At 38.6% G+C, this 27,707-nt stretch overlaps 1 protein-coding gene across 1 annotated transcript in view; it reads left to right on the forward strand.

Moving 5' to 3' along the window:
• plxna3 (plexin A3) overlaps positions 1-27,707 on the forward strand; it is a 160,351-nt gene that overhangs the window by 120,849 nt on the left and 11,795 nt on the right. Inside the window, exons 11-23 of the mRNA XM_084389361.1 lie at positions 11,223-11,319; positions 13,554-13,744; positions 14,150-14,298; positions 14,850-14,970; positions 16,401-16,537; positions 17,699-17,866; positions 18,181-18,274; positions 18,387-18,626; positions 19,121-19,264; positions 21,466-21,700; positions 22,822-22,964; positions 23,482-23,738; positions 24,988-25,054. Of these exons, the coding sequence (XP_084245487.1) occupies positions 11,223-11,319; positions 13,554-13,744; positions 14,150-14,298; positions 14,850-14,970; positions 16,401-16,537; positions 17,699-17,866; positions 18,181-18,274; positions 18,387-18,626; positions 19,121-19,264; positions 21,466-21,700; positions 22,822-22,964; positions 23,482-23,738; positions 24,988-25,054 (2,043 nt within the window). The remainder of the gene's footprint in view (positions 1-11,222; positions 11,320-13,553; positions 13,745-14,149; positions 14,299-14,849; positions 14,971-16,400; positions 16,538-17,698; positions 17,867-18,180; positions 18,275-18,386; positions 18,627-19,120; positions 19,265-21,465; positions 21,701-22,821; positions 22,965-23,481; positions 23,739-24,987; positions 25,055-27,707) is intronic.

The following is a 27,707-nucleotide window of genomic DNA, read 5'->3' on the forward strand; positions in this document are numbered from 1 at the left end:
ATGATCTTTACATTTTTCTTTTTTAAAGAATGTAATACTTTTATTCAGCAAGGATGCATTAAATTGATTAAAAGTGACAGTAAAGATATTTTCATTGTTACAAGTGATTTCTATTTAAAATAAATGCTGTTCTTTTGAAGTTACTATTGATCAAAGAATCCTGGCTTATTTAACACTAAAACACAATCCGTCCACTAGTCCCTTGCTACTAGTGACAGCCATCTTATATACACAACTTCAGTAAATACAACAAAAAGGATGGATACAACCAAAACATACATTTGCACAAATATTTCCATAAACGATCTAAAATGAGCGCTCCCCTACAGGTTTTCGCTTTCTTTAAGGACACGCCTACTCAGCTAAAACAGGAAATATATACCAGCAAACGCCACGTAACTATTATAAAATGCATAAGAAAAGTAAGAACACACTAAAAACAGTGATGGAAGACAACTTCAAGACCTCTCCATCACAAAGTGCTTTCAGCATTGATAATGATAAGAAATGTTTTTTGAGCTGCAAATCGACATATTAGAATGATTTCTGAAGGATCATGTGACACTGAAGACCGGAGTAATGATGCTGAAAATTCAGCTTTGCATTACAGGAATAAATCGAATTTTAAAATATATTCGAATAGAAAACAGATCTTTTAAATTGTAATAATATTTCATAATATTGTTGTATTTATGGTCAAATAAAAGCCTTCAGCCTTCAGGTTAGAGACTTCTACTTATCATCCCCAAACTTTTGAACACCAGTGTATTTTATGTGAATTTTTAGGCATTTTGCATAAATTCAGGATGCTAACTTCAAAATGTAAATGCAATATCCAAAAATGCGCTTTAAAAATGTCATTAGCATATTAACTTTTTTCCTGTATGCAAGCCAGAACTAAACTATTTTGTTCTCTTGAACACGTGGGATAGAATAGATTTTTTTTTTTTTTTTTTACATATTAATTACTTGCATAAATTAAATTCACAACTTGAATGTGTGGAATAGCTAGTTAATCCCAACCTGCACCATATTTGTTTATCAATAAACATAGAATTAAATTTGCATCTTAAATTTGCATCTGTTTGCATCTGTTTATCACTCAAGCTTCAGAAAACTTGTAGTCATATGGACTTATTTTAATGGTGCTTGATAGTATTTTTTGGAGCTTCGAATTCCTACGAACAGCCGTTGAATGAAGATTGTTTGCTTTCTGTGGTAAGCAGAATTATTAACATCGTACGGGTTTGGAATGACATGAGTGTGAGAAATAATGACAGAATTGTTATTTTTGAGTGAACCATTCCTTTCAATGTATCCTAAATGGCTACAATGTAATTTATTAATCAGCATATTTTTCCAAGCGTAGCCTCACCCCAGATGGCATTTGAATAATTGTCATATGAACAGATGCATTGTTTTCTCTCATTTTATTTTGCTTTGTGACATTATTTCCATTAAAAGAAATTAGCATGAGCTTCAAATCGTCCCTTGTAGGGCAAAGAGGTGGTGATGAATTTGTCTGAAGTGTGCTGAGAAAGCCAAGGTGACTTCTCACTGAATCACTGATCATAAAAAAAATACGAATCTTTATCCGGGTAAATCGGCAAAGGCATCAATTTATAACGCTGGAACTGTTGTTTTCTCAATCCCAGTGAAAAATGGAGCATGTCAAGATGTTGACATTGAGAATGTCTGTCTCTCTCTCTCTCGGTCCTCCCTTTCGCTCTCATATGCAGGCGGTACAGGCCGTCTGTGACCCATCTGGTTGTCACAGTAACCTCAGGGATTCTTGTAAGATAATTAGCTAGGCGCTGGACGTGCCTCATAATTTGGCACGACAGTGTGACACGCTGAAAAGGAATGCGGTGAACCCGATTTGCCATGCTGGAGGTGGAGCGCGTGCCCTTTGACCTCTGTACCCTGACGGGGTCAAAGGTCAATCCACTAGCCCCAACTCTGCGACAAGACAATTGATGTCCCGTTGCAATTTAATAATGAGGATCACGTCTGTAGCGCGCGCCCCGGTACTGGATTGATTGTCGTTCATTCCAGGAATGACACAAGCTCGGTTGGAAGGTCTCCTCGCAGGACCCCGGTGCAACTGTTGTCCTTCCATCTGTTTGGACTCATCTCCTCCTGTTCATCAGTCTCCCTGACTGTGACCCGCGCTGCTGTCTCCGACAGCGCTATGCATTTAAATTGGAATTGAAGCGTAGCGACCGGTGCGGTCTAAACAGACTATATGGAGGGCAACAGGTTTTTTATTTACTTATTGCAGATGAATATTGACATGGGGATTTCTGTGCAGATCTTTTATTTATCTTGCGAAACCAACAAATTCACAGAATAACATCTGTGTCATAACAAGGTGCGATGCGATAATTTGCCTGTACACACTGACTGCAAAACTGTTGCACACGTGACTCAAATAGATTCCTAAATGACTTTTCTTTCTTTTTTTTTACATGAAAACCGTTTTTTTTTTACTGGAAGAGCATTTATGGTGCATGGTAGGACATTATATACAGTGTTTGTACAAGTTCATTAAAGTACTGGAATAATATTTTATCCTTTATCATTTGCTTAGTTTCCTGCTGCAAACAAGTACTGTTAATGTTCCTATTTACTCACCAGTGCTAATTTTTACTCTTATTTGGCCAGTGTTTATTTTGAGCCAAGTACATTTTTACCTCTTTGCTGTACAAGCAAATGCAAACAAGTTTATACAGTAGCTCAGACGTTTTATTTTATTTTGTTTTATTTTACTAATTATTTCTTTAAAATTGAATTTTATTGTATTTGTTTTTCTTATTAAACATTTAAAATGAAGAACTTATGTTTATTTTGTTGCTTTATTTTTATTTTTTAGAAATTTGAAATTAAGAAATAAAGAATTTGTTTGATGAATTTACCTGTATGGGTTGAGTTAATGGTTCAGACTGATTTAACTTTTTAATTTTACTTAATAATTTTTTATTTAAAATGTAAATTAAAATTTATTTTTTATTTTTTATTAAGCAATAAAGAATGTTAGAAAAAAATCTAAAATTAGTGCTTAATGTCCATAAAAGTCCTGTAATTTAATTTGGAAGCATCTGTACGAACTAGAACTATGTTATTGCAATGCATGCCGTAAGAATTGTTACTCTTAGTTATCTCTTTTAGTTTTAGTTATCTCTAAAAACATTACATTACATGTTATGCTACGCAATACGTTCGTTTTGTGCTACTTTTTCTCACTGTCAACTTGATGTGACTGTTCTGGTATTGTTTTGTTAGTATAATATTTGTGATTCGTACTTGTTGCGTTATGAATGGCATAACTAGAAGCATTTGCGTTCACTTGCATTGTGTGTTTTTCCGGACTGCTGTGTTTCTAGATGAGTTCTGCCTCTACCTCACTGTGATGAGAAACAAAATCCTCACATTCTCACGGTTTCTCCTCATCGGCTCCCTTCCCCCCTTGCGTTTCTTATCTCTCAGTCTCTTTGTCTCTCACCTCATTGTGCTATCTGTGTTGGTCTGGGCATGCACAGATTAATTGATAGTGTGATTACCAGTGACACAGTAAAGAAAAAGCACATCATCTCTCTCATGACATGCATCTTCCCTGCATAGCAATCGAACATCAGCGAAGACCTGATACAAATTACACTGGCTCCCAGGAGAGTGTCATCGTCCGCCCGCCACTCCCTACCTCAGCACGTGTCCTCTCTCTCATGCTTTCACACGAGACAGCGAAAATCAATCAATATGGCAGTCAAGGCGAATGGCACAGCTTAGTCTTCTGGGAGCCGGCGGCAGGTGACTTTGAGACCGTGGGGTCCATGCTAATGAAATTGTGAGTGCCTTCAGATAGGAGACGCTGAATCAATCAGTTTCATCTTCTGTTTACACATCACCTGAGAACGTGCATCAAACAGTCAGCTGGGGTTTTTTTCGTACTCTACTCAAGAAAGGTATTCATATAGCTCTATTCGTTACTGAAAGGTGAAGTAAATAGAAAAAGGATGAGGTTTTAGAGGTCATTCCTTCTGTTATGTTCTCTTACTCGTACAGTTTAACTTCAGTTCAACCTCATATTTGTCCTCAATCATGTTTTCTCCGCTATCATTTTTTTTTTAATAGTATTTTAGGTGTTTCATTCCTTTTTTGTTTTTATTTACAAATATCATAGGTGTGAATTTATTACTTGAGTCTTATATTTTCAACTACAATTTACTATTTTATATTTATTTATATTTAGCACCCAATTCTTTATTCTGAATACAATAGTCACTTTTTATAGCTACTTTTTTTGTAGCATGCTAGTGTGGAATATTAGCAGTTACTGACGTTAGCTTCCACACCGGTGAGAATCATTGCAGTTTTTTATTGATGTTGAAAAGACCTCACAGTGTTGAAGACAAAGGCTACGCGTGTTGTATTACAGCTAGTTAATCTGCTCTTATCTTGATGTAAGTGGTATCCCTTAGGGCACATCTCGCACTGGAATTGGAGAGGTCATTATTTTTGACAAAAATCAAGTTAACTGGTCCTGCATTCTCCCTAATTTCTCGGCTGTTTCCCGTTCCTGCCTCACCCTAGAATTCAGACAGCTGCTTTTTCAGTATCTCACAATGCTGCTATTGTGTAGCTTCCCCATCCACATACATTACAATGGATTTTACTGTACTCAGCAAGTCAAGTAGTGAGAAAGCTAATGGTTGTAATAATGAACAAAATGCTAATTGTACTAGCTAATAAATGAATCAATGATTATATAGTCATGGTGTGTATGGGATAGTAATAGAAGTTCAGGGCTGGTGACCGAAAGGTCCAATTCATGAGCTAGTCTACCAATGTGATATTGTTCAAACATTTAACGTTGAATAATAGCGTACTGAAAGTTGATTGGACAAAGCTATCTGACTACTTAGTACTCACTAGTAATAATGATATCAACTAAACAGCCAAATCATCTGAAAGCAAAGCAAAGATGGTATTCCAATAAGGTGTGCCTCAGGGGGATGGTACTGGTCCATTTGTATTTCAAAAGATCTCATTATCAGTTATGAAAGGAACAACATGTACTCCCTGGAAACATTTTCTAGAACTACCTTTTCAGTTGTGTAAAATGTTATAGCATGTCTCTCATGTATGACTGTAGTATACCACTTCTCTATACCGTGGCACTCAAGAATCAGAAATGCACAGCTATAGCTTGAACATAGGCTGAACATCTGCTCGTACAGTACATCATCTGTCAAACAAAAGATAAATATGCTAGTCCCCGTCAGAACATAATAACCACCTGCTTTATGTGTGCTTTTTAATTTTAGTCATGGAAAAACGTCTGTACTTGGTGTGCTTTCAAGCGAAATCCAAAGAAATTCAAGTTTTTTTCCAAGAAGGGAGAGGTGTGCAAAATACTCCAAATGAGTCCATGAGCGTAAGTGTTGCTAAGCGCCGCTGACCCCTTAGCGACAGGCACCGGCCGTGTTACCGGGGAAACGTACCGCCAAAGGCCTTTTTTACACAATGACCAAGTTCGGAACCAGACTCTTGATGGAGAGGGCCCTTACAAAGAACCCCATTATCCTCGATGCAGGGTAGCGGAAGCTTTTTGAATAAAAACACTTACGTGTTATTTTTGTCAGGCATTTTGAACCACCTCACCCTCATTATTCTATTATTCTCATCAAGTGCTCAATCAGCCATTAGCCGTTTTATACTGTACTACCAGAGAGAAATGTGTTTTAACGATCACCTGGGTTGTATGCGAGCAGTTTTCGCCTGGCCAAAAAAAAAAGTTTCTTGGGTCATTTCAGTTACTTGTTTCGGTGCAATCATGGGTGTCCTCTGCTTCTTCCAACCAGCCTCTGTAAACTCTAAATGCTATTAGGTTGCCGTGTGGAAGCAGGTGGGCACTATTAAAGTAAATTTATCAACTAATGCGGTGATCAATCTACTGTATATGTCCCAGCTGTAATGTATCACATTAACTGCGCCCTGAGCTGATCGTGTATTAAGAGGCTCAGCTGCGCTAGAACCTCCAAATGAAGAAATCCCTCCAAGAGTGACACACCAGAAAAATGCTTTGGTTTGCCTTAGGTCAGCGCATCCGCCTCATTAATGGTGACACGCGTTGCTTGCGCATCCATGTGGCCGCCTTTCCTTATCCTCCTAGCTTTGGGAGAACCACTTTTGCCATTATTTGTTTCCAGTGGCTCTCAACCAAACCAAATCACATCATAGTTGGACTGACAGAGGCTATATCTTTTATCATAACCCAGAATTCCCCTCTCCCAACCTAGGAATTAGTCCATGACGCAACATTCGGTGAAGTGAATTATATGCTGTTATTACTGGACTGTCGTTAGTAATGGGATAGCTATGATTCAGTAATTAGGTTACCGTAAAGTAATGCCTCGCACACAGCGGGCTCATTTTGCTCGTACCATTGATGCCGTTGTGTCTTTTTTCGCTGAGTCTGGCCCAATTTGTAACTTAATTAAATGTACAGGTCCTCCATCATTAAGTTATATTGATTTTCATTCTGTCACTTGAACACGACGCCATTGACAGGTCAACTGGAGCCGAGTGTATCCAGAGAGATGAGGTATATGAAAACATCTTTTAACAATAAAATCCTATTAAAGACTAAATACTTAGTTCCACCCGAGTTCCACTTGAATTAATTGCAATCACTTAATTTCAAGGGAAGGCTGCATTTTCGAGAAGCAGCATTTTTTTCCCCCCCTGAGTCAATATCTCCAGTTATTCATCATAGCTGCTGCCATAAACGGTAGCACCGTATTAACTTAGCTCCAATAAGTGGATTATTGAGCACACCAATTTTTAAAAGTGGTCTCTTAAAAAACCCACGTGCCGTTAGCAGATATTATAGCCTTTGATTAAACATGCAAACGGGATTGAAATGTACCCCAAGGATGTGAACAAAACTAAATCAAAAAGGTGGAAACGGCCTTTATTCCTGCGATAGCACCCGTCCTGGGTTGTGTTTTGAACATTCAGAGCTGCTGATAAATCGAGGACGGTTTTAGAGGTAATATTACCTTGCTGTCGTTTTGCCAGTCATTTCCAGTGAGGGCTCTGACAGAACCAGGCCAGGCTGTCTACACATAACACACTGCGATACAGTGGGAAGACAAGCCGGAGGAAAATCAATTCACTTCTGGCAGAGATAAGCGGTATTGTATGGGCAAACACAAAGGCTTCCACCCATTTACACACGGAGGCTAATCTCCTCAAAGCTCAAATCTTTCACCAGAGGAGAGGCAATAGGCAAGAAAATCTATCACATTATTGTTTAAAATGTAAAAAAAAAAAAAAAAAAAAAGTGTATAATAGTGTATTTTTATATATATATATATATATATAGAGAGAGAGAGAGAGAGAGAGAGAGAGAGGAATACTTTTCTATGAATATTTCAACATATGCATATATATAGAATAGATTTATATTATGTTTAAAATATTATATCTAAATATTGCACACAAAAAAAAATATATATATACACACTTTATATATACACACACTTTATATATTATTAATATTATATATTACTATTGAAATAGTCTTCTCGCAGACACTTCTTTAATAATATATAATATAAAAACTAAATGTATATGTAAATATACATAGTACATACACATGCATTATATATTATTTAGATTATAATATAGAAATACTCTTTTGTTTTAATAGATGCTTTTATTTAAAAAAAAAAACACAATTAAAAAGAGTCTCATTAGGATTAGGCCTTCATGCATTGTTCATTAAACCATTATTGTGTAAATAGTCATTCAATTTGCCAATTTATGTAAGGATTTACACATCCGTTCTGCTTTTGTTTCATGAAAAAGTCCTGTTGGACGAAATTAGCTAGCAACAAATACATTTTTATTTGTAATTTTACTGACATGTTCTATGGAAAGACACAGTTTGATATCTCTACCATTCATTTGCTTGTGATTTTTGCACCTTTTATAAAATGCTATTAGTAAATCAGGCCTTTTTCCTTATAGCTTGACTGCATAATAGCTCAACAAATTTCAAGATAGGTTAATGATGTGGAAGTCATGACCTCTGCGACCTGTATGCCAGTATGCTGGTCGTCTGTAATTGACCCCAATTAAGATGCCCGGGACCCCAGCAGCTGTGTCTCATAGAGATGTATGACTGCTTGGGTGCCTGGCGTCAACAGGTTGAGTGAGGTTTAGTTCAGCTTTTCACCACCTTTTCCACTGCAGAGCTCGCTTGAGTTCCTCCCAGATATTTTCCCCCAGAACAGCTGCAGAAAGATTCGGGCTTTACCGCACACACCACTGAGGGCCATTTTCCACTCCTCGGGGCCTCTCAGACTGCTGGGGAACGATGTGGCACTGCTTGTTTTCTCTGTTGTGATTTATCTGGGCTGCGCGGCTGAATGAACGCTGATGTAACAGCTGACGTTTCAATCGGGCTTAATGACTGGCCGAGGCATGAGGTTTCATCGAGGCAGGGTGTTCTTTTGCTTTTTTCCAAAATAGATTTTGGTTTGGCCATAAATGGAAATAAATTCAGTGCAGTTTTCACTGCTGAGGGGGAATTCAGTAAGAATGAAAAGCGTTGTTTATTTGCACGTCGGCTATGTTATTTTAGTGCTCGGTTTGCAAAATAATCATGAAAATCGGGTACGAGATAAATCCATATCTTGCATATTAAGTGAATAAGATATTCACTTATTATACAGATACACTTAGTGTACATATATTCACTTAATATGCATATTAAGTGAATAAGATGAATACCTCATCTGTAATTGCATATTAAGTGAAAAAGTAACTGGTTTTGCACTGAAATCTACCACATGATAAACTGTTTAGTGTATTCATCCTTAATAATAAACTAATTTGGATGCATTAATGAAACGCATTTCTGCATGAATCCTTCATAAAACCCTTGGCTCAGTTTGCATTAGACAGTTCAGATACAAATGTGTTGATTTTTGCACTGAAATATACCATGTGCTGAACTATGTAATGAATTAGGCCTTTAGTTTTCTGTGGCCTTTCAAATAGCATGATCGCACATTTTTCAGGGAAAGCGAAGGTAAAAGTGCCATTGTGGTGGTTTGTAATGCTGAATCTGGAGCTTCGCTCTGGGAAGTTTACTCGTGTTCTCTTGGACTCCCCATCCTATCTCGAAGGCTCTTAAGCAAGCAGCCGCCGATCGATGAGCCTGATCAGCGATATTCTCTCAGGGTTGCGTTGGATAAGTGCTCTCAGTGTTGCTAATTAAATCCCGGACAGTAAAAACCATCGTCACCTGCTTTCTGCTCCACATGACAAGCTGCAGCCGCATGCCTGAGATCCGCCATATCACAACTTAATGAGCATTTTTTCTGGTAACTTGATTTTTACAAGCCCTGCAAATATTTTTGCTGTCCCCACCACAAATAGGAAAAGTTATTTTAACAACATATATTTGTGTGTGGGTGTTCAATTTATTCATTTAATCTCTCTCTCTCTCTCTCTCTATATATATATATATATGAAGAGTTCAGATGCAAAAGACCTATTAATTGTCATTTAAGTGAAATTACAGAACTTAAATATACGAGCTTGATCAAAATGATCATTCTAGAAGAAAATTTCAGATGGCACTTAGAGGCTTTTGCATCTGAACTCTTCATATACAGTGCAATGCATAAGTGAATACACCCATGCTAAAGTTGACTAAAAAGAGGAATAAAAAATCATATTTTGGAAATTGAACTTAATGCCTTAATTTAAAAAATTAGGAAAATTCCCATAGAGGCAGGCAGATTTTTATTTTTAAGTATTTTTTTTTATTTTATTTTTAGGATACTATGCATCCTGATAAAGTTCCCTTGGCCTTTGGAATTAAAATAGCCCCACATCATCACATAGCCTTCACCATACCTAGAGATTGGCATGGTTTTATTTCAGTTAGCCTAAAAGCTAGTTTGATTTGCATTGAGAGATGATCTTATGGAAAGTACCCCATGCCAATCTCTAGGTATGGTGAAGGCTATGTGATGATGTGGGGCTATTTTAATTCCAAAGGCCAAGGGAACTTTATCAGGATGCATAGTATCCTAAAAAATAAAAAATAAAAAATTCTTACAAATAAAAATCTGCCTGCCTCTATGGGAATTTAACATAGGGGTGTACTCACTTATGCACCATGTATTTTAAGGAAGAACATTTATTTATTTACAATACATTATTCATTCACAAAGAAAACTGGTGTCCTTAAAGGTTGGATTTTTCCTAATTTTTTAAATTAAGGCATTAAGTTCAATTTCCAAAATATGATTTTTTTATTCCTCTTTTTAGTCAACTTTAGCATGGGTGTATTCACTTATGCATTGCACTGTATATATACACACACACACACAGACACACACACACACACACACACACACACACACACACACACGTGTGTGTATATATATATATATATATATATATATATATATATATATATGTATATATGTATGTGTATGTATGTATGTATGTATGTATGTGTATATATATATATGTATGTGTGTGTGTGTACATTATTATTTATTTAAACTATCAGAGTGTGTGTATGTATGTATATGTGTGTGTGTGTATATATATATATATATATATATATATATATATACACAGTATATGTATATATGTGTATATATATAAGTATTATGTGTATATATTGTGTACACACACACTTATATTTATATGTATTTATTCTGTTCTATTTTTTTTGTATGGCCTCATCAACAATGAAAGAAGCGCTTGTGAAGAGAGTGAAACGATTGCGTTGTCATCATCTGCAGTCATGCTCTTTGTCAATGTGATGTTCAGAAGATGTCAGTCGTGATTGGACGTGTTTTTTCCAAGAGTGCTGTGAAGTGTGTAGCAAATTATAGATCTGGATTTAAGCTAATTTCCATTGGGTCAGGAAAGATGTTATCAGGATTGATTCTGAGCAGGGCCGGTGGAGAAAGTGACCCGATAACATCACTTTCATCTGTAATTGTCTCTTGAGAACGTCAAGTAATGTCAGCGGTGATTTGGGCATATTTTTCCAGTAGTTCTGTGAAGTTTGCAAATGATTGTTTTTCTTACGTCAAGAAAGATGTTATCAGTGGCAGTTGATGCAGAGGGTGGAGTATAAACCTTTTTCTCATACAGATGTTGTTTCTGTTGCTTTCCTCTCACAGTACTGGTATGAAGGGAATGAGATGGGAGACCTGCCTGTGGATTTCTCCATCGTGTGGGATGGTGACTTTCCCATTGACAAGCCGTCATCCATGCGAGGTAAGAAATCACACACTTCACCTTAAGCCCCCTAGTGGCATTTCTAAAGCTAAAGAGAAGTAGTATTGAAGCTATCCTCTCTACATTCATATTTTATTGGCATTCCCAGTGTCCTCTTGATGTGGGAGGGTGTGTTACCTTTTGTATAAGTGGAACTTAATGCATCTTTTATTTTATTTTATCTGGATTTGACAGTCTGTTCAAACACACTTAGTCTGTCAGGTATTCTTTCAGTCGCCGCGGCATATTTTATTAATAACAGGGCTTTTGCTTGCTTTAGCCTTATATAACTGCACATTACTGCAGAGGATGGTATAGAATCCACATCTGTCAGCTTTTAACCTATCCACACCCCTGCCACTTTGCATTTACTTGTAGCACTTTGAGAAATACAAATCGAAAGACCTCCAGGAGTCGATATATCTCTTGAGGAGAACTTCATCAGGTTTGCTATTACAGAGCGTTTCTGCGCTTTCAAAGGAATAGAGCCGAGAAAGGAACAGAAAGTCACAGCTCATCCGTGTATCTGCAGATGTACAATCTCTCTGGTAAATTATTGGTGTTGTGAGTTTATAAATCTGTAATCATATTTTCAGTGGTCTATCTGGCAATTCAGCCTCTACATCCACCTTCCCAGAGCCACCTTTAAAGATTCCTCATTTTGCCCAAAATCCAAGGCAGCTTCACATATATTTATATTCTAGAAAATCCCAGAATGCCTCGTAACGAGCTTTTTGAAGCTTTTTGTCCAAGATTGCAGACAAAGTCTAGAAAAAAAAATTTAAATAAAAAAAAATAATATATATAATTGATGTATAATATAATTAGGGCTGTCTATTTAACACATTCATTTAATGAATTAGTTGTGTAAAAAAAAACACATTTAACGCACCCGCCCCAGATCTACGTAGGTCATCTCATTCATTCGCTTTTTTAACGAATCAGTTGGGTGAACCAATGATTCAATGGCCAATTCATAAAGAGAGGCATTTACTTCATTCCTGAATGAATCGGCTGTTTGAACAAATCGAATAAATTAATGATTCAAAAACGTACTCATTTAGACATTTACCGCCACCTACTGGCAGGTTTAGTTTCTTAATTTGAGTAACATAAAAAAAAAAAAATCATATTATTAAATTCATATACAAGATGTTTTGAAGAATGTTGGTAACTGAACTGTTTTGCTCTGTAAATATATCTATAGGCCTATACCAATTCAGATGCTTCTGGAAAAAAAAAAACATGGCCGGTTTAGCCTAAAAGTTTGTGTAATAAATTCTATGTTGAATCAAATCAAATATTTCTTTCTAAAAATACTTTTTATAATGTCTACTTTAAATCATCTTTTGGGGGTAATTTCTTGGCCAAGTAATTACATTCTTGGCCATGTAATTAATTGGTTACAATTTTTAATCTCTTGACAGCCCTAAATAATATAATATAATATAAAATAATAACAGCTGTCAGTTTATATAATCCATATTTTCTGTTTTGATTTAATATAAAAAATTTGACATATTATATTATACATGAACATTTCAAAATATGTCATGTATGTCAAAATATATTAAAATAAATATAATAATAGTATAAAATACTACAACTATGCTGCCGTATAAGCTTTTTTAAAAGTTATTTGTGTGTATATAATTTACTTCTTGATTGGTCACATTTTCAATAGATTTTATTTACTAGTTAAAAGCATTTAATCAACAGTGCTCTATTTTTGTGTTTATTAAAGTATTCTTGTTAGCTTAGCAACATGCTAACATCAGGCTCTGTGTGTTTAGTGGCTCTTTTTTGTTTTGTAAATATGAGTGACTATTAACCAAGTTGCTACCTGTGAACAGCATTTCAAATCATTAACGTATGAGATTCCACGATGCTGCCAGTGTAGATAGTAACCAGCGAGTGAGCTCACTAGCGTTTGGAACAGAGCCACTGTGTATTGAACCTCACACCCACTACAGCGGAGCACCTTGGTTTTCTGCTTCCTCGAGGCTTCTGGTCAGAGTTATTAGTGTGGGTGGGCAGCACATGAATCACGGCACAGTGAAAGCAGGCGTGGGTTTTGCCTCGGCTACCTTCCCCTTACAGTTCAATTATCGATTGGCACCATACAGCTGGCACCACTCCAAACATGCCCTGCGTTTAACTGCCCAGCCGAGAGTACGGCTATATTCTCACTCTCTCTCTGTGTGTGTGTGTGTGTGTGTGTGTTGTGTACGCAGCTCTCCTGTATAAGTGTGAAGCTCAGAGGGACAGCTGTGGTCTCTGTCTGAAGGCCGACAGCATGTTTGAGTGTGGCTGGTGTTTGGCTGATAAGAAGTGTCTCCTGAAGCAACACTGTCCTTCACCCGAACACAACTGGATGCATCAAGGACGGCGCAACGTACGCTGCAGCCATCCTCGTATCACAAAGGTAACACACGTCATGAAAGCCGTTTTGGACCATAGATTTGTATTGTTTTCAGATGAACCCTAACGAAACATAACACTCTACATGCAATGACCTTTGCCATCCCTTTTAGTCCACAATGTGGATAAAACTGTATTTATGTATTTCTTCATTTATTTATATTTATTGTATTTTTATATACTGTATATAAACCTTTTTTTCTCATTGGGGATCTCCTCAAAAGAGGTTTTATCAGGCTAGTCATTTTTAGGAATTTTGTCCCTTAACGTGTGGTTAAAAACACACAAAATAAACAATTCTCCTGAATGGCAGATATCCCAGACTGCATCTTTCAGAGTGTTGACCTTTACAGTTTTTAGAATGTGTTTTATATCCTCCAATGAGAAGCTGTCATCTCTGCCTCCACAGATCCGTCCGCTGACGGGGCCGAAGGAGGGCGGCACACGCGTGACCATCGAAGGAGAGAATCTGGGGCTGCAGGTTCGAGAGATCACACATGTGCGTGTGGCGGGAGTTCGCTGTAACCCTGCTGGTTCTGAATACGTCAGTGCTGAGAGGTGGGTTATGAGAAATACTATACACTACAAATTCAGCTTCATACTTCTCATGTCGCTGTTTAAAGGTGCAGTGAGTGATTTCAGAGAAACGCTTTTTAAACATTTTGATTAAAAAAAAATTCAATCAAACCAAACAAACACACCCCTCCCTTCATTGCTCCGCCCCAAAATGCACTAGCATTGGTGCCTCTATCATAGCTGAAGCGAAACAAAATAATCCTTATCCTAAAGCTCTTGCCTGGTCATATCTCTTCTTTTCTGTGATATTCCTCTGACCTTTTCTCTTTTGTAATGTCCCTCAGCCATCTCTCTTTCTACAGTCTTTCTTCAAATCTCCCTATTGTTCACTCTTGCTCCTCCCCCACCATGAATGGACACGCCCCCTAGTTCTGATTGGCTGCAAGTGTGTTGTGCTGATCCGTGTTGTGTCCGATCCACTTTCAGCAGCGTTTCTCAGAAATGGCTTACTCCACCTTTCATTTGAATGAGTTAGTATCACGTTTATGGACAGTGTTTTGTACAGGAGTGATTTCTGTGTTCTTGACCTGCAGGATTGTGTGTGATATGGAAGAATCTCTGATGTCGAGTCCCCCTGGTGGTCCGGTGGAGCTGTGTATCGGTGACTGCAGTGCCGAATATCGTACCCAGTCATCTCAGACGTACTCTTTTGTGGTACGACCTCTACTTTTTAAGACATATTGGCTGTGTCTGATGAAACTTGAAAAATATTGTCTTATAAGGCAGTGGAGGGTTGAAGGCATCAAGACAAATCCTGTATGCGCAGTTCAATGATTGGTTGACATAATAAATGTAGCGGTTGGAAAAAGTCGGTTAATGTCCATGACTACAGTGCTTATTTCTTAGTTGAAATGGAATTGAAAAAATAAGTTATATGTTAAAGTAATAAAATAAAAATTAATACAATATTTTAGTTATTATTTATGCATTTATTTATTTATAATCATAATAATATTTTATTATTAATATGCCTATTTCTTTTCTGAAATGGAATTAGAAGTTCAGAATATGGAATAGAAAAAAATGAATGTGTGTATGTATGTATGTATGTATATGTATATATGTATATATGTATATGTATATGTATATATATATATATATATATATATATATATATATATATATATATATATATATATATATACTTATCACTTTTTTATTTTTGTTTTATTTTATTCTGTTTGTTCTGTTGTATATAAACTTTATTTGTAATAAGTTTTATTCAACTTATGATTCCATTTGTGCCAAAAAATAAGCTTTGTAATTATTAAACTCTCAAACTTGTTCTAGAATATTAAATGTAACATTATGGTGCATTTTAAAGCAGTTTCCAGGTGGCTTCACACACTGACTGGCCAGTGAGGCAACTGCCTTCGATTTTGGATGTAGTTATTATATTTTAATCATTCTTTTTGTATCGATTCCCTTATCGCTGCTAACATTTTGTTTGTGGTGATTTACAAGCAACTAATCAATGTGTATCCATCCTTTGAGACTCAGCCAATCCGATTTTGCACTTGAAACCGATGAATCGTTAGGATTCCCTTTTCCTACATCCTGTTAGCCAATCAAATCAACTGGTGGAGCCCATGTGATAATGTAGTTGAAGGGAAGGGGGATGTAAAGAATGACACAATTACCCCCTCCTCCCCGCAGAGGTTTAAGTGGTGCCCAGCAGGAATAGGGCATTAGTCTATTATCCCGAGCCCAGGAGCTGTACGTACACACACACACACACACGTATATAAATGGATGACCCTGCCTGGATTCCCTCAACATCTAATCAATAGCGTCCAGGCAGCTTCAGTCGTGCAGAAGGGTAAAGCAAATGAAAACACGCACTCCGACCAATTACACAGGTATGCAACTAATTACTGCGAGAGGGCGGCCTGACAGGTCCTGCGCCGAAACAAACGAGCCCTGCACGGAGCGAAAGCAAACAGGACATTTCTATTACAGTGATGAGTGTAATCTTTTCGTGTAGTACCAGAATGGGGAAAACAAGTGCACGCTTGAGCGTCTGTATCACGCTGCAGCAAGCTCCATCTGTTCGGAAGTTACCGCCGTTTCTCTCGTCCCACTAGACTCCGGGTTTCAACCGGGTGCGGCCGGAGAAAGGACCCGTGTCCGGCGGGACCAGGCTGACTATCTCAGGCCGACATCTGGACGCCGGGAGCGCCGTGACCGTGCTTTTGGCCCAGGAAGAGTGTCTGTTTGTCAGGTGAGCAGCTTTTCTGTCAGCTCTTAACCGGATCTTCCAGCGCGGATCACATCTGCGTCTCTCGACATCTGCGGGATACAGTTGAACTTCGGAGGAAGCGAGATGTGTCATTTCCACATGAAATTAAATGAGCGTGCATGGCTGTCCCCAAATACATCCACATGCTCATGCCAAGAAACATGATGCATTACTAGTTCTGATTGTTAGTGAACTGTGTGGTGATTAAACTGCAGTAACATCTGCTTAGAAGACATACATTGTATAATGTTGTCAGTTCCTGGCCAGGATGGAAAAAAGACCAGCATGTATTTCCATGCTAGTCTAGACTGGTTTATGCTGGTCTAGCCATGTGGACTTGCTGGTAGAGAAACCATAAATAAAAAAGTTTGAGAAAAAATATATATTAAAAACTAAAAAGTAAAGTATATAAATATATATATCATTTTTAAACTCAAATTTCATTTCATATTATATTTAATATTAATTAAATATTCATTTTAAAATAAATAAAATAATTATATATATATATATATATATAAACATTTTATGAATATTTAATGACTACAGTTTTTATTTTACTTTTTATTCAACTTGTTATTCCATTATTGCCAGAAATAAGCATTGTAATTATTAAACTGATTTGTTCTAGATCATTAAATGTGACATTATGGTGCCTTTAAAGCTGGTCTGAAAGCAGTTTTCTGACTGAAAAGACCAGCATGCATTTCTATTCTAGTCTACACTGGTTCATGCTGGTCTAGCCATGTTGTTCGCCAACCAAAGTCAGCTGGTGAAGCTGGTTGACCAAAGAAGTCCAGCCCAGCATCAAAAACACATACAGTAGAGGTCTTTTCAACCTGCTAAAAGCCTGTTAAAACAGCTTAACCCTTAAATCGAAGGTGGTCAGCCTGGTCAAGTTGGTTAGTCTGGTCTGTTTTGATGGTTTTAGAGGGGATTTCTGAGACTAGATGGCTGACCAGATTGGCCATCCTGGCCGACCAAATAAACCATCTTAAAGCCAGACAAGACCACTGTAGGCTTTAAGCTGTTTATGAAGTCGGATTTTGATTCATTTTTCAAATTTGTAAAAAATAATGGTCAAAATTATGAAAATTGCTTCAAATGTTTCTGGTTTTGTACAATTTAACTTTGTTCTGACAGGAGAACAGTGCGTGAGATAGTGTGTGTGACGCCACCGTCAGCATCGGGCTCTGGGGCTTCATCTGTCAAGCTGTTCATTGACAAGGCAGAGGTCACCAGCGAAACACGCTACATTTACACAGAAGATCCAACCATTTCCAGCGTAGAGCCCAACTGGAGCATTATCAAGTACGTCAACACAATCTCACACACACTCAATGGCTCTGTTCCAAACCCTAGTGAGATACCTCACTGTCTGCTGTCTACACAGGGCTAATATGTCTTGCTAACTTCAAAAACTAAGCCGAATAGAATCTCATAAATATATGGACTGAAACACTCACAGAAAAGAAACTCGTTCACAGCAGTGATTTTTAATTTTGATGAAATGTAAATACAAAAACTATAGTCAGCCCATTATCTTGGATGAAAATTTGATGCGATTGTTGCAATGCATTTACTAGAGCCTAAATGAAACGAGTATTGCTTGTATGTTTTGATAGTGGCAGCACCACTCTCATGGTCACAGGAACCAATCTGCTAACCATTCAGGAACCTAAAGTCAGAGCCAAATATGGAGGAGTGGAGACCACAAACGTGAGTTCCCGACCAGCTGTCCTTCTCCTCTCTGCCCCCACCATCATTACGGACAGCCTGTTGTTTATGTGATACTACTTCTGCGACATAATGTCTGGATGTTCCTCTGCAGGTTTGTATGGTGGTGAATGAATCTGTGATGACTTGCTTGGCTCCCGGCATCATCTACACTAAACGTCAGGCTCCAGAGAGTGGAGTTCACCCGGATGAGTTCGGCTTCATCCTGGACCATGTATCCGCCCTCCTCATCCTCAATGGAACTCCTTTCACGTACTATCCTAACCCAACCTTTGACCCTCTTGGGAATGCTGGGATTCTGGAGGTCAAACCAGGATCACCCATAATCTTGAAGGCATGACCTTTGTCATAATCTCATCATCAATAATTGACATTTTTCCCTGTTGCATTTGGGTGAATTTAATGTCCTAGTCATTTCTCGCTCTGAAATCAGAAATAGTGTTTTTGGCACAATGACAAATTCAGAAATGACACAAAAAGATACACACACGATAAATAGGCAGATTTTTTGGCCTATTTTTCGTGTGCAGATCTTTTGTCATTTTTATTCAAATTTATTCATTCATCTGATTTGAGATGAATGAATAATGCCTTTCTGTAAATATTTAAATATTTTTCAAGAAAATAACCAGTATTATGATTTTAATAATTCTAAAAATAATGTCTCATACTCGTGAGTGTGGGTGTGTGTCTCTAAAAAAATCAGGCTTTAAAATGTTTATATAATGCAAGTTTTCAGGAGATTCAAATTATCCACATCAAATGAAAAACTAAACTGCTCACTCTTTTTGATGAATTGAATTTTCTGTGCCCATCATCTGTAAACAGGGCAAGAACCTCATCCCTCCTGCTCCCGGTAACGCCCGGCTGAATTACAGCGTGATGATTGGAGAAACGCCCTGTCTGTTAACAGTCTCTGAATCTCAGCTGCTCTGCGATTCACCAGATCTGACCGGAGAACAGCGAGTAATGGTAAGGATCCTGCTGCCATGACATTTTCCCATCATGCATTATGAAAACCTAATCTATAACGAGCCTCTCTTGCTGGCGGAGAGCAAAACATGCTCACCTCTCAATGCGCTGACTGAGAATTTACGACTCTGTGGTTATTGTATATCAACCAATAAAGCTGGCAGAAAATGAATGGATGGCCATAAGATGGTGAAAAAGCTGAATGTTTGGTTTGCACGGTCTCAGGCATTTTGCATCTTATTTAATCAATCTCATTATAAGCCACTGCTGCATGGGCATCTTTTACCTTAATGCTAAAACAGAAAACATAAAGGTCAACTGGAAGTGGCTCGCCGTACATTAAATACTTATTAGGATTATAGGGCGAGCTGATACAAGCAATTTCCCACGTAATCTGGCTATCTGCTCTCCTGGCAGCTCAAACAATTATTACAAACAGGAGACAGGAATCCTTCATAACCTTCATGAGCCCTGACATATGCTTAGAGAGAGCATTTGAGACAAGTTCAGCCCCTTTATTGATAATAACAGCTTTCATTAGTGGTTGCTCAGGAAATCATCACTATTATTATTGCTCAGTTTTGCCGTTAGTCATTTTAACAAACCCCTAACCCTATGTATTAAACTTTAGCATGTAGCTCATTCTGCACTGTTTGTGCTATAGACATGAATAATGTCTCATGTGGCTTTTTAATTAGAGTTGTCAATTTATTTGCATCAATAATCTACATATATATTTATATCATGAGTCGAATCGATTTGCTGCTAACCCAAAGATTCACACCTCTGAACTAATGTACATAGCAGCTCATAGCAATATCAGTATCATGCCCTGACCTTGGGTATGGGTTGCATGGGTATCTAGTTTTATTTGATTTTATTAAACCACTTGATTTTTTTTTTTTTTTTTTGCCAATACCATTTCCTGAAAGCAAACTTTGTCAGAGTAATTACTTTCAGAACTGATCAATAGCATCTCAACTGATCAATTCTAATAAAATCCAGGAGTCTCTTAGCTGTGGCATGAACTGGTGAAACCATACATCTCGATAAAAGGTACGCATGCACATTACACCCCCTAATTCGGTCCAACACCCTCCGTTTGATTGATTAGCATGAGATCTGTGGAAACAAAGAGTACGTGCTGTATATCAAAGAGCTGATTATTCAGCTAAGTTCTAGTTTGTGAATCCATAATGTGGAGAACACCCATAGAAAAGGGGAAAAAAAGAGTGTGAGAGAGAGAGAGACATAGTGGGATTGAGAGTGCCGGGATCATTCAACTAATATTTACATTTATGCATTTGGCAGACGCTTTTATCCAAAGCAACTTACATTGCATTTCAAGGTACACATTTACATTCTTATCAGTTCTTGCTTTCCCTGGGAATCAAACCCATGACCTTGGTGTTGCAAGCGGCAACGCTCTTCTGTTTGAGCTACAGGAAAGCTAATGACTAATGACTTGACACATATCGACAGCGCTCCAGGATTCACTTTGTTCCCCTCTATCACCAAGTTTCAATAATTCATGCAGCCACGCAGGGCCCGAGCGATCGCGAAAAGGTGAAACTCGTTAGGACAGATGGCTGGATGCCACGTTTAATTGGTCCTCGAATAGTGCAAGGCTGAGCTCCCGGTACCACGCCTCGGTTGGACCCGAATCTCTATCTAGACCTCTATTACCTGCTGATTTGTGCCTAATTGCCTTCAACACCTGTGCCAAAGTGACTTTTTGAAGTAATTTAATGTGGATTAGTGGTCACGGTGTCTAACGGAGGCGGCAAGCGATTGTTCTCTCACCGCAGGGTGAGGAACGCAACGTGAACGTGTCAAACAAGTGTATAATTCTGTGGTAATTCTAATTGCAAGCTGATTTCATTCAAGAAGAAACAGTGTGAGTGCCCTCAGCCAATCAAAAGCCCTTATTATGACCCACCAAAGTCGGCGGGGTGGTTAGATTGAAGGGCCTGTGCTCAACCCGTTACCCCATCAGGGCTCAAAATAAGGACTGGCCGATGGCCCGGGGCCAGCGTGAATGATTAGAATTGTCACTGACCCAATTGGTTTGTGATGGGACCAGTGAAAATTTTGGTAGGGCAAGTTAAAATGTGAACCACTGGGCAAGTAGAACAAATCCTTAGCATTGAGCCCTGCACCATACTTTGACTTCTAATAGTTTCTTTTGTCTGTGCATGTAGATTCTCGTGGGTGGCTTGGAATATTCTCCCGGAACGCTTCACATCTATTCCGACAGCACTCTCACGCTTCCCGCCATCATCGGGATTGGAGCGGGCGGAGGCGTCCTCCTCATCGCCATCATCGCTGTGCTCATCGCCTACAAGCGCAAGACGCGGGACGCCGACCGCACACTCAAACGCCTGCAGTTGCAGATGGACAATCTGGAGTCCCGTGTCGCGCTGGAGTGCAAGGAAGGTAGGATTTTTGGTTACTTCAGCATCTGCGCTGCCTATAGCCCGTGCCAAGTTGTTTCTGACAGGTGTGTAGAGTGTTTTAATTAGCTACTAATGGTTTTAACCCGTAGGATAAATCAAATGGAGCTGTGATGTATTATTTTATTGTGCGTGAGGTGTCCCGTGGGCCCCTGGCATGCAGTTGTGTTGAGAACGGGAGCGAGTCGGAGGCGCTCTCACACTGCAGTAGCCTGGATTCTTGCAGAGTTTGATGCAGTCTTTGTGGAAGGATTGAACTGGGTCATGACGTCATACTGGCCTCATCCTTTGATTCCGGTTTTATTCACAGCTTTAAAAGGATCTGTAGCTCAGGCAGACATGGTGCGGTTTTATTTATGCATTTGTTAAAAGAATGCCATGAGATACTGGAATATATGCAACTTTTCTTTTTATGCAATTTTGATTTAAAAAAAATCCTTTTTGTGTCATATGTCAGTAGGCATACTTTCCCAGAGAGGCGACTGAAACTGTTGAATTCACGTATTAGTAGTGCTTTTTCACCTATAAAAAACCTTTAAATATATATATATATATATATATATATATATATATATATATATATATATATTGTGTATATAACTGTTTTTTTATATACATATGTTTTGCACATAGTTTTATAATATACAATATTTGAAATAAATTATATAATATATTTTTAAATGAACACTTAATGCATAGTACTCATAGTACTCAATTACAGAAAAATGACTTCAGTTTTCATGCTTTCAATCAGTAATGGATAATTTAATCTCGCAAGCCTGATTCCGTGATGGATGTAAAAACTGCCCAATTAGACAGGAAAAGAGTCTCTGATCAACATCAACAAAACAACCAGCTGCACTGAAAAGTTACAAAGGAAATTTTTGTTTAGTTGATTTGAACTCTTCAATATATTTAAATAGTTCTTTGTCATAAAGGTCTTAAATGTCAGGAGATTCACACAAAATAGCAATTTCTGCTATTGTTGCCAATGCCACTAATCTCAAAATATGGTCAAACATGCCCTAGTATATCTGTCTGTCAAAGCGTATGAGGTGTTCTTCAGTCTGATGGATGCATATCTCTGTTCTTTATTCTTCTCAGCATTCGCTGAGCTGCAGACAGACATCCAAGAGCTGACGAACGACATGGATGGTGTGAAGATCCCTTTCCTGGAGTATCGCACCTACACCATGAGAGTGATGTTCCCTGGCATCGAAGAACACCCGGTTCTAAAGGAGCTGGACGTAAGGGAACTTTTAAAACATCCTGGTTCAATTTCTCTGTCCCCATGTGCCTTCTGTCACTCGCAAGTGCCAATAAGTAGGTTGCCACAACTCATAGACCATTTTCTTTTAATCCTTCTGCCAAAAAAAGAAAGCAAAAAAAAACCCTAGATGTGCTTTAAAAAGATCCCCTAAGCTCTGAAGCTACGGTACTGCTGTCTCAGTAGTGAGCTTCAGAGCGAACGCCCCTCTTTCAGCATGCTTTTTAATTAAAACCTCAGGCAGAATGAAATCAGCAGCCCTGCAAGGCCCTGGTGGAATAGCCGTCTAGAGACGTGCCTTACCAAAAAATGTTTTGAAAATAGTCAGCAAAGAACAATTAAATCTCACCGCAGATGAGCTTTTTTCCAAGTATGCATTCAGGCAACAATTGTTGTTGCACATGTTTCTCTCATCTCCTTCCTGTCTGCCTTTTCCATTTATGTTTTTGTTCTCCTGCTTTTTCTTTCGTTTAATCAAATGTTCCCTCTCCTCTCAGTCTCCAGCTAATGTGGAGAAGTCTCTGCGCTTGTTCAGCCAACTGCTGCACAACAAGATGTTCCTGCTGACCTTCATCCACACGCTGGAGGCTCAAAGGTCCTTCTCCATGCGGGATCGTGGCAATGTGGCCTCCCTCCTCATGGCGGCGCTGCAGGGACGGATGGAGTACGCCACTGTGGTTCTCAAACAGCTTCTGGCCGACCTGATCGAAAAGAACCTGGAGAATCGTAACCACCCCAAACTGCTGCTTAGACGGTAAGAGGTGGTAACTGCCTCATATTGTGGAACATGACCATTCAAATATCCTCCAAAGTTACTTGAGAAAAAAATGATATGCACTTAGCAACCACTCCTCATCATATCATTATCAAATGACCACTCACATATCAACGCCTTAGCAACCCTCAGAACACCTTAGCAACTTCATAGCAACACCCCAGCAACCACCTAGAACACTTTAGCAACCACATAGCAGCATGATAAAACCACTCAGAACACCCTAACATAGTAAGGCCATATTAATCCGCCAGAACATGTTAGTAAACACCTAACAATGTCCTAGAAACCCCCTAGAACACCTTAGTAACTGCATAGCAACACCCTAGCAACCACAGGCCATATTAATCTCCCAGAACATCTTAGCAAACACCTAACAATGTCCTAGAAACCCCCTAGAACACCTTAGTAACTGCATAGCAACACCCTAGCAACCTTGAACACTTTAACAACCACTTAGTAGCATGGTAAACCCACTCAGAACACCCTGACATTGTAAGGCCCTATCAATCCTCCAGACATTTTTGGCAAACACCTAGCAATTCCATCAAAAACACCTTAGCAACTGCATAGCAATGCCCTAGAGAACAACCAGAATAGCTTAGCAACTACATAGCAGCGCCCTAAGAACATCTTAGCAACCACCTTACAATGCCCTGGCAAACCCAACACATAGCAATTCCCTAGCAACCCACTAGAACACCTTAGCAACTGCATAGCAATGCCCTAGAAAACAGCCAGAACACCATAGCAACTACATAGCAGTCCCCATAACAACCCCCAGAACATCTTAGCAACCACCTGACAATGCCCTGAAAACCCCCAGAACCCTTTAACAATTGCATAGCAATGCCCTAGCAACTACCCATAACATCATAGCAACTGCATAGTAATGCCCTAGCAACCATTCATAACACATTATACCACTTAAGTAGCCACATAGCAGCATGCAAAAAACACCCAGAAAAAAATATCAACAGCATAGTAAGGCCCTACCAATGCCGTAGGATACCTTAGCAACTGCATAACAACGGCCTAGCAGCCACCAAGAACACATTTGCAACCACCTAGCATTGCCCGAACAATGAGCTAGAACACTTTAGGAACCACATAGCAGCATGGTAGAACCACTCAGAACACCATAACAACCACCTAGCAATGCCTTAGCAACCATTTAGCATCAACCACACAGCATCATCTGCATTTATGGATTGCTTTGTCTTTGCAGGACTGAATCTGTGGCTGAGAAGATGCTCACCAACTGGTTCACGTTCCTCCTGCACCGCTTCCTTAAGGTTTGTGACCTGTTTTCTACCATTAACATTCAGTACATTTGAATAATGTGCTGTGTGAAGTCCTACATGAAATTGAGCCACAACCTCAAACTTCTCTCTGGCTAACTAGCATCTTGTTTGCGACAAGATTTTGTCGCGCTGACGTTTTTGACAGGCTGACTCATCGCAAAGCCTGCTAATAAATCTCGCTAAAGCCTACGCTCCATATAGCGACTCAGGAATGCCACGGCTTCCACCCAACCCTGAAATCAGGCCTGTCAAGGTCATGAGGGCGCTCGCTCAATCCCACATCCTGTCAGGTGTTCCAGAGTTCACCAAGATGGCCGCTGTATTAAGCTAAAGCTGATTGAGATGGCTATTAGCGCTAACATCGGGCCCTTTGTGCATTCAGGCCTGGAATTGCCCTGTGGAATGTAGCGCTGGCCGGCCGCCTAATATCTTTACGTCCCATAAGTGCAGATGTTAAAGTGTTTTGGCCACCATACAGGCCTCTAGAAGTAATTACCATGAATTGCCTCCTCGGTACAGCTCTATTGCACTGCCCGGATGTGTACTTGTAATGCATTTCATATATATTGCGAGCCAAAGCATCCACATCTGTTGAATACTGTATATTTATGTTGTTTACATTATCACATTACCAATCATTTGTTTTGAGGGATCACTGTAACGTTAGCGTCATACAGAACGTATAAATGTTCCGCTTAAAGGATTAATTCATCCAGGAATTAAATGTCATTTTTTCATTTCTCCTCATGTCGTTCCAAACCTGTATGACATTTTTATTTATTACAGGGAAGGGAACACAAAGGGGATGTTTAGACTGGCAAAGCTAGTTTTGCTGGGTCTCCTAGCCTGACCAGCTGAAAAGTGCCTCTAAAACCTCGAGAAATCTGACCAGGCTGAGAGACCAGCTATAACTACTGTAGCAAAACAACTCAAAAGGAGAAATCATATAATGAAAACACAGTGACCAAGGACTGTCAAGATACAATACAATAAAAAATATAAATCTAAAATAAAATATAATACAATGAATAAATAAATAAATCACTATCAAACTAGTCCAGTTATGAATTATATTCTAGACTTAAATAAACGTATAAATAATATATATATTTATTTTTTTAAGCTTGGATGATTTTTATTTTATATTTTTGTTGTTATTTTGTAAGTCATCTGGACTATTTTATTGTATTTTTTTGTTAATTTTATTTTTTATTTGATATTTTTTATTTTATTAGGCTATGTTATTTTATTTTATGAGCTTGACAGTCCGTTTTCACTGTGTGCTTTCGTTATATGATTTCTCCTTTAGAGTTTCACAAAAGAAAGTCATGCAGGTTTGGTACGACATGAGGGTATCAAAACTATGACATCATTTTCATTTTGGGGTTAACCAACTCTCCAAGGGTAATATAAATATTTGTTAACAGACTTTTAGGGCTTCGTCTTGTGCTGTCAGTTCATGTCATCTGCATTTACGCTGCATACGCTAAACTGCGCGAATTCAACGTTCAAATGTGTCCGTTAGCGAGTGAATCCTGGCGCGGATCCCGTGACACACAGCTGTTGTGTCATAACAGGGTCTAACAGCCAGACTATGAAAAGCAGATGGAGCCAGAACGCAGACAGCCTCTAAAAGCAATAAAAAGATGCGGATTTGATGTATATATTAGGACTAAATGCATTTGACATAGAGTTCGAAGGCTGGTTGTTTAGAATTACTTGCTGTTAGGCGTGCAATGGATGCTGGGTAACCCTCTCCGTCTGCGTTAGAAGAGTGTGATTCAGGATGTCATGCTGTAATTAATAATGTCAAGCTGATCTCGCCTAAGAACTAAATAATAGCCTCCCCTCAGTATAGCTGTTTAGTCATCAAACGTTTTTAAGTGGGTAATTGGAGACTTCTCCACACTTCACAAATGCCATCTGAAAAGAACCGTGATTGGCCACGTCTCTCCTTCTCATGGCCGCGCTTTCTTTCTCTGCACGCTCGCCGTCTTATTTCTCTTTTTTTTTTTTGTGTGCTTTTGGTCAGAATGTCTTTTTTTGTCTCTCCTTTCATTGCGGTTTCCTCTGTATTTAAAGGTGCAATTAAGCATTTTCGAAGTGCGTGGAAAATTACAGCTCGCTGTGATTTTATTGAATTGATGGTCTGTGGTATTTTGCACAGGATGTTCTTTAGTGTGTTCTTTAAAGGTAAAAGGTTTTAAAGGAGGCATAATGGAAAACAAGATTTTCTTGCTCTTTTGGAAATTAAAGCACTGAAGTACTAAATAGACTAGAATAGGGCTGCACGATATTGGAAAAAAATGACATTGCGATATTTACTTTCTCTGCGATTATGAAGAATGTTCATCAGATGACTTGAATAGCTAAATATGGAAAATAATTATTCTTTCTAGAATGAGTGGGGTGATTTTGTCATAGAGATATCGAGTTTATTTCAATATATCGTGCAGCCTTAGGCAAGGCACTTTCATTTCTAGAGCACATTTAAAACAGCCACTGATGACCAAAGTGTTGTACAATCTAACACATAAGTACATAAACTCACAGGAACACACACAAATTCATAAAATTACATTGAACCAAAAGCCAGAGAGAAAAAATAAGCCTTCAGTGAGGATTTAAAGTTATCAACATTGGG

Source organism: Rutilus rutilus (genome assembly GCF_951802725.1).
Source record: "Rutilus rutilus genome assembly, chromosome: 19".
Taxonomy (NCBI): Eukaryota; Metazoa; Chordata; class Actinopteri; order Cypriniformes; family Leuciscidae; genus Rutilus; species Rutilus rutilus.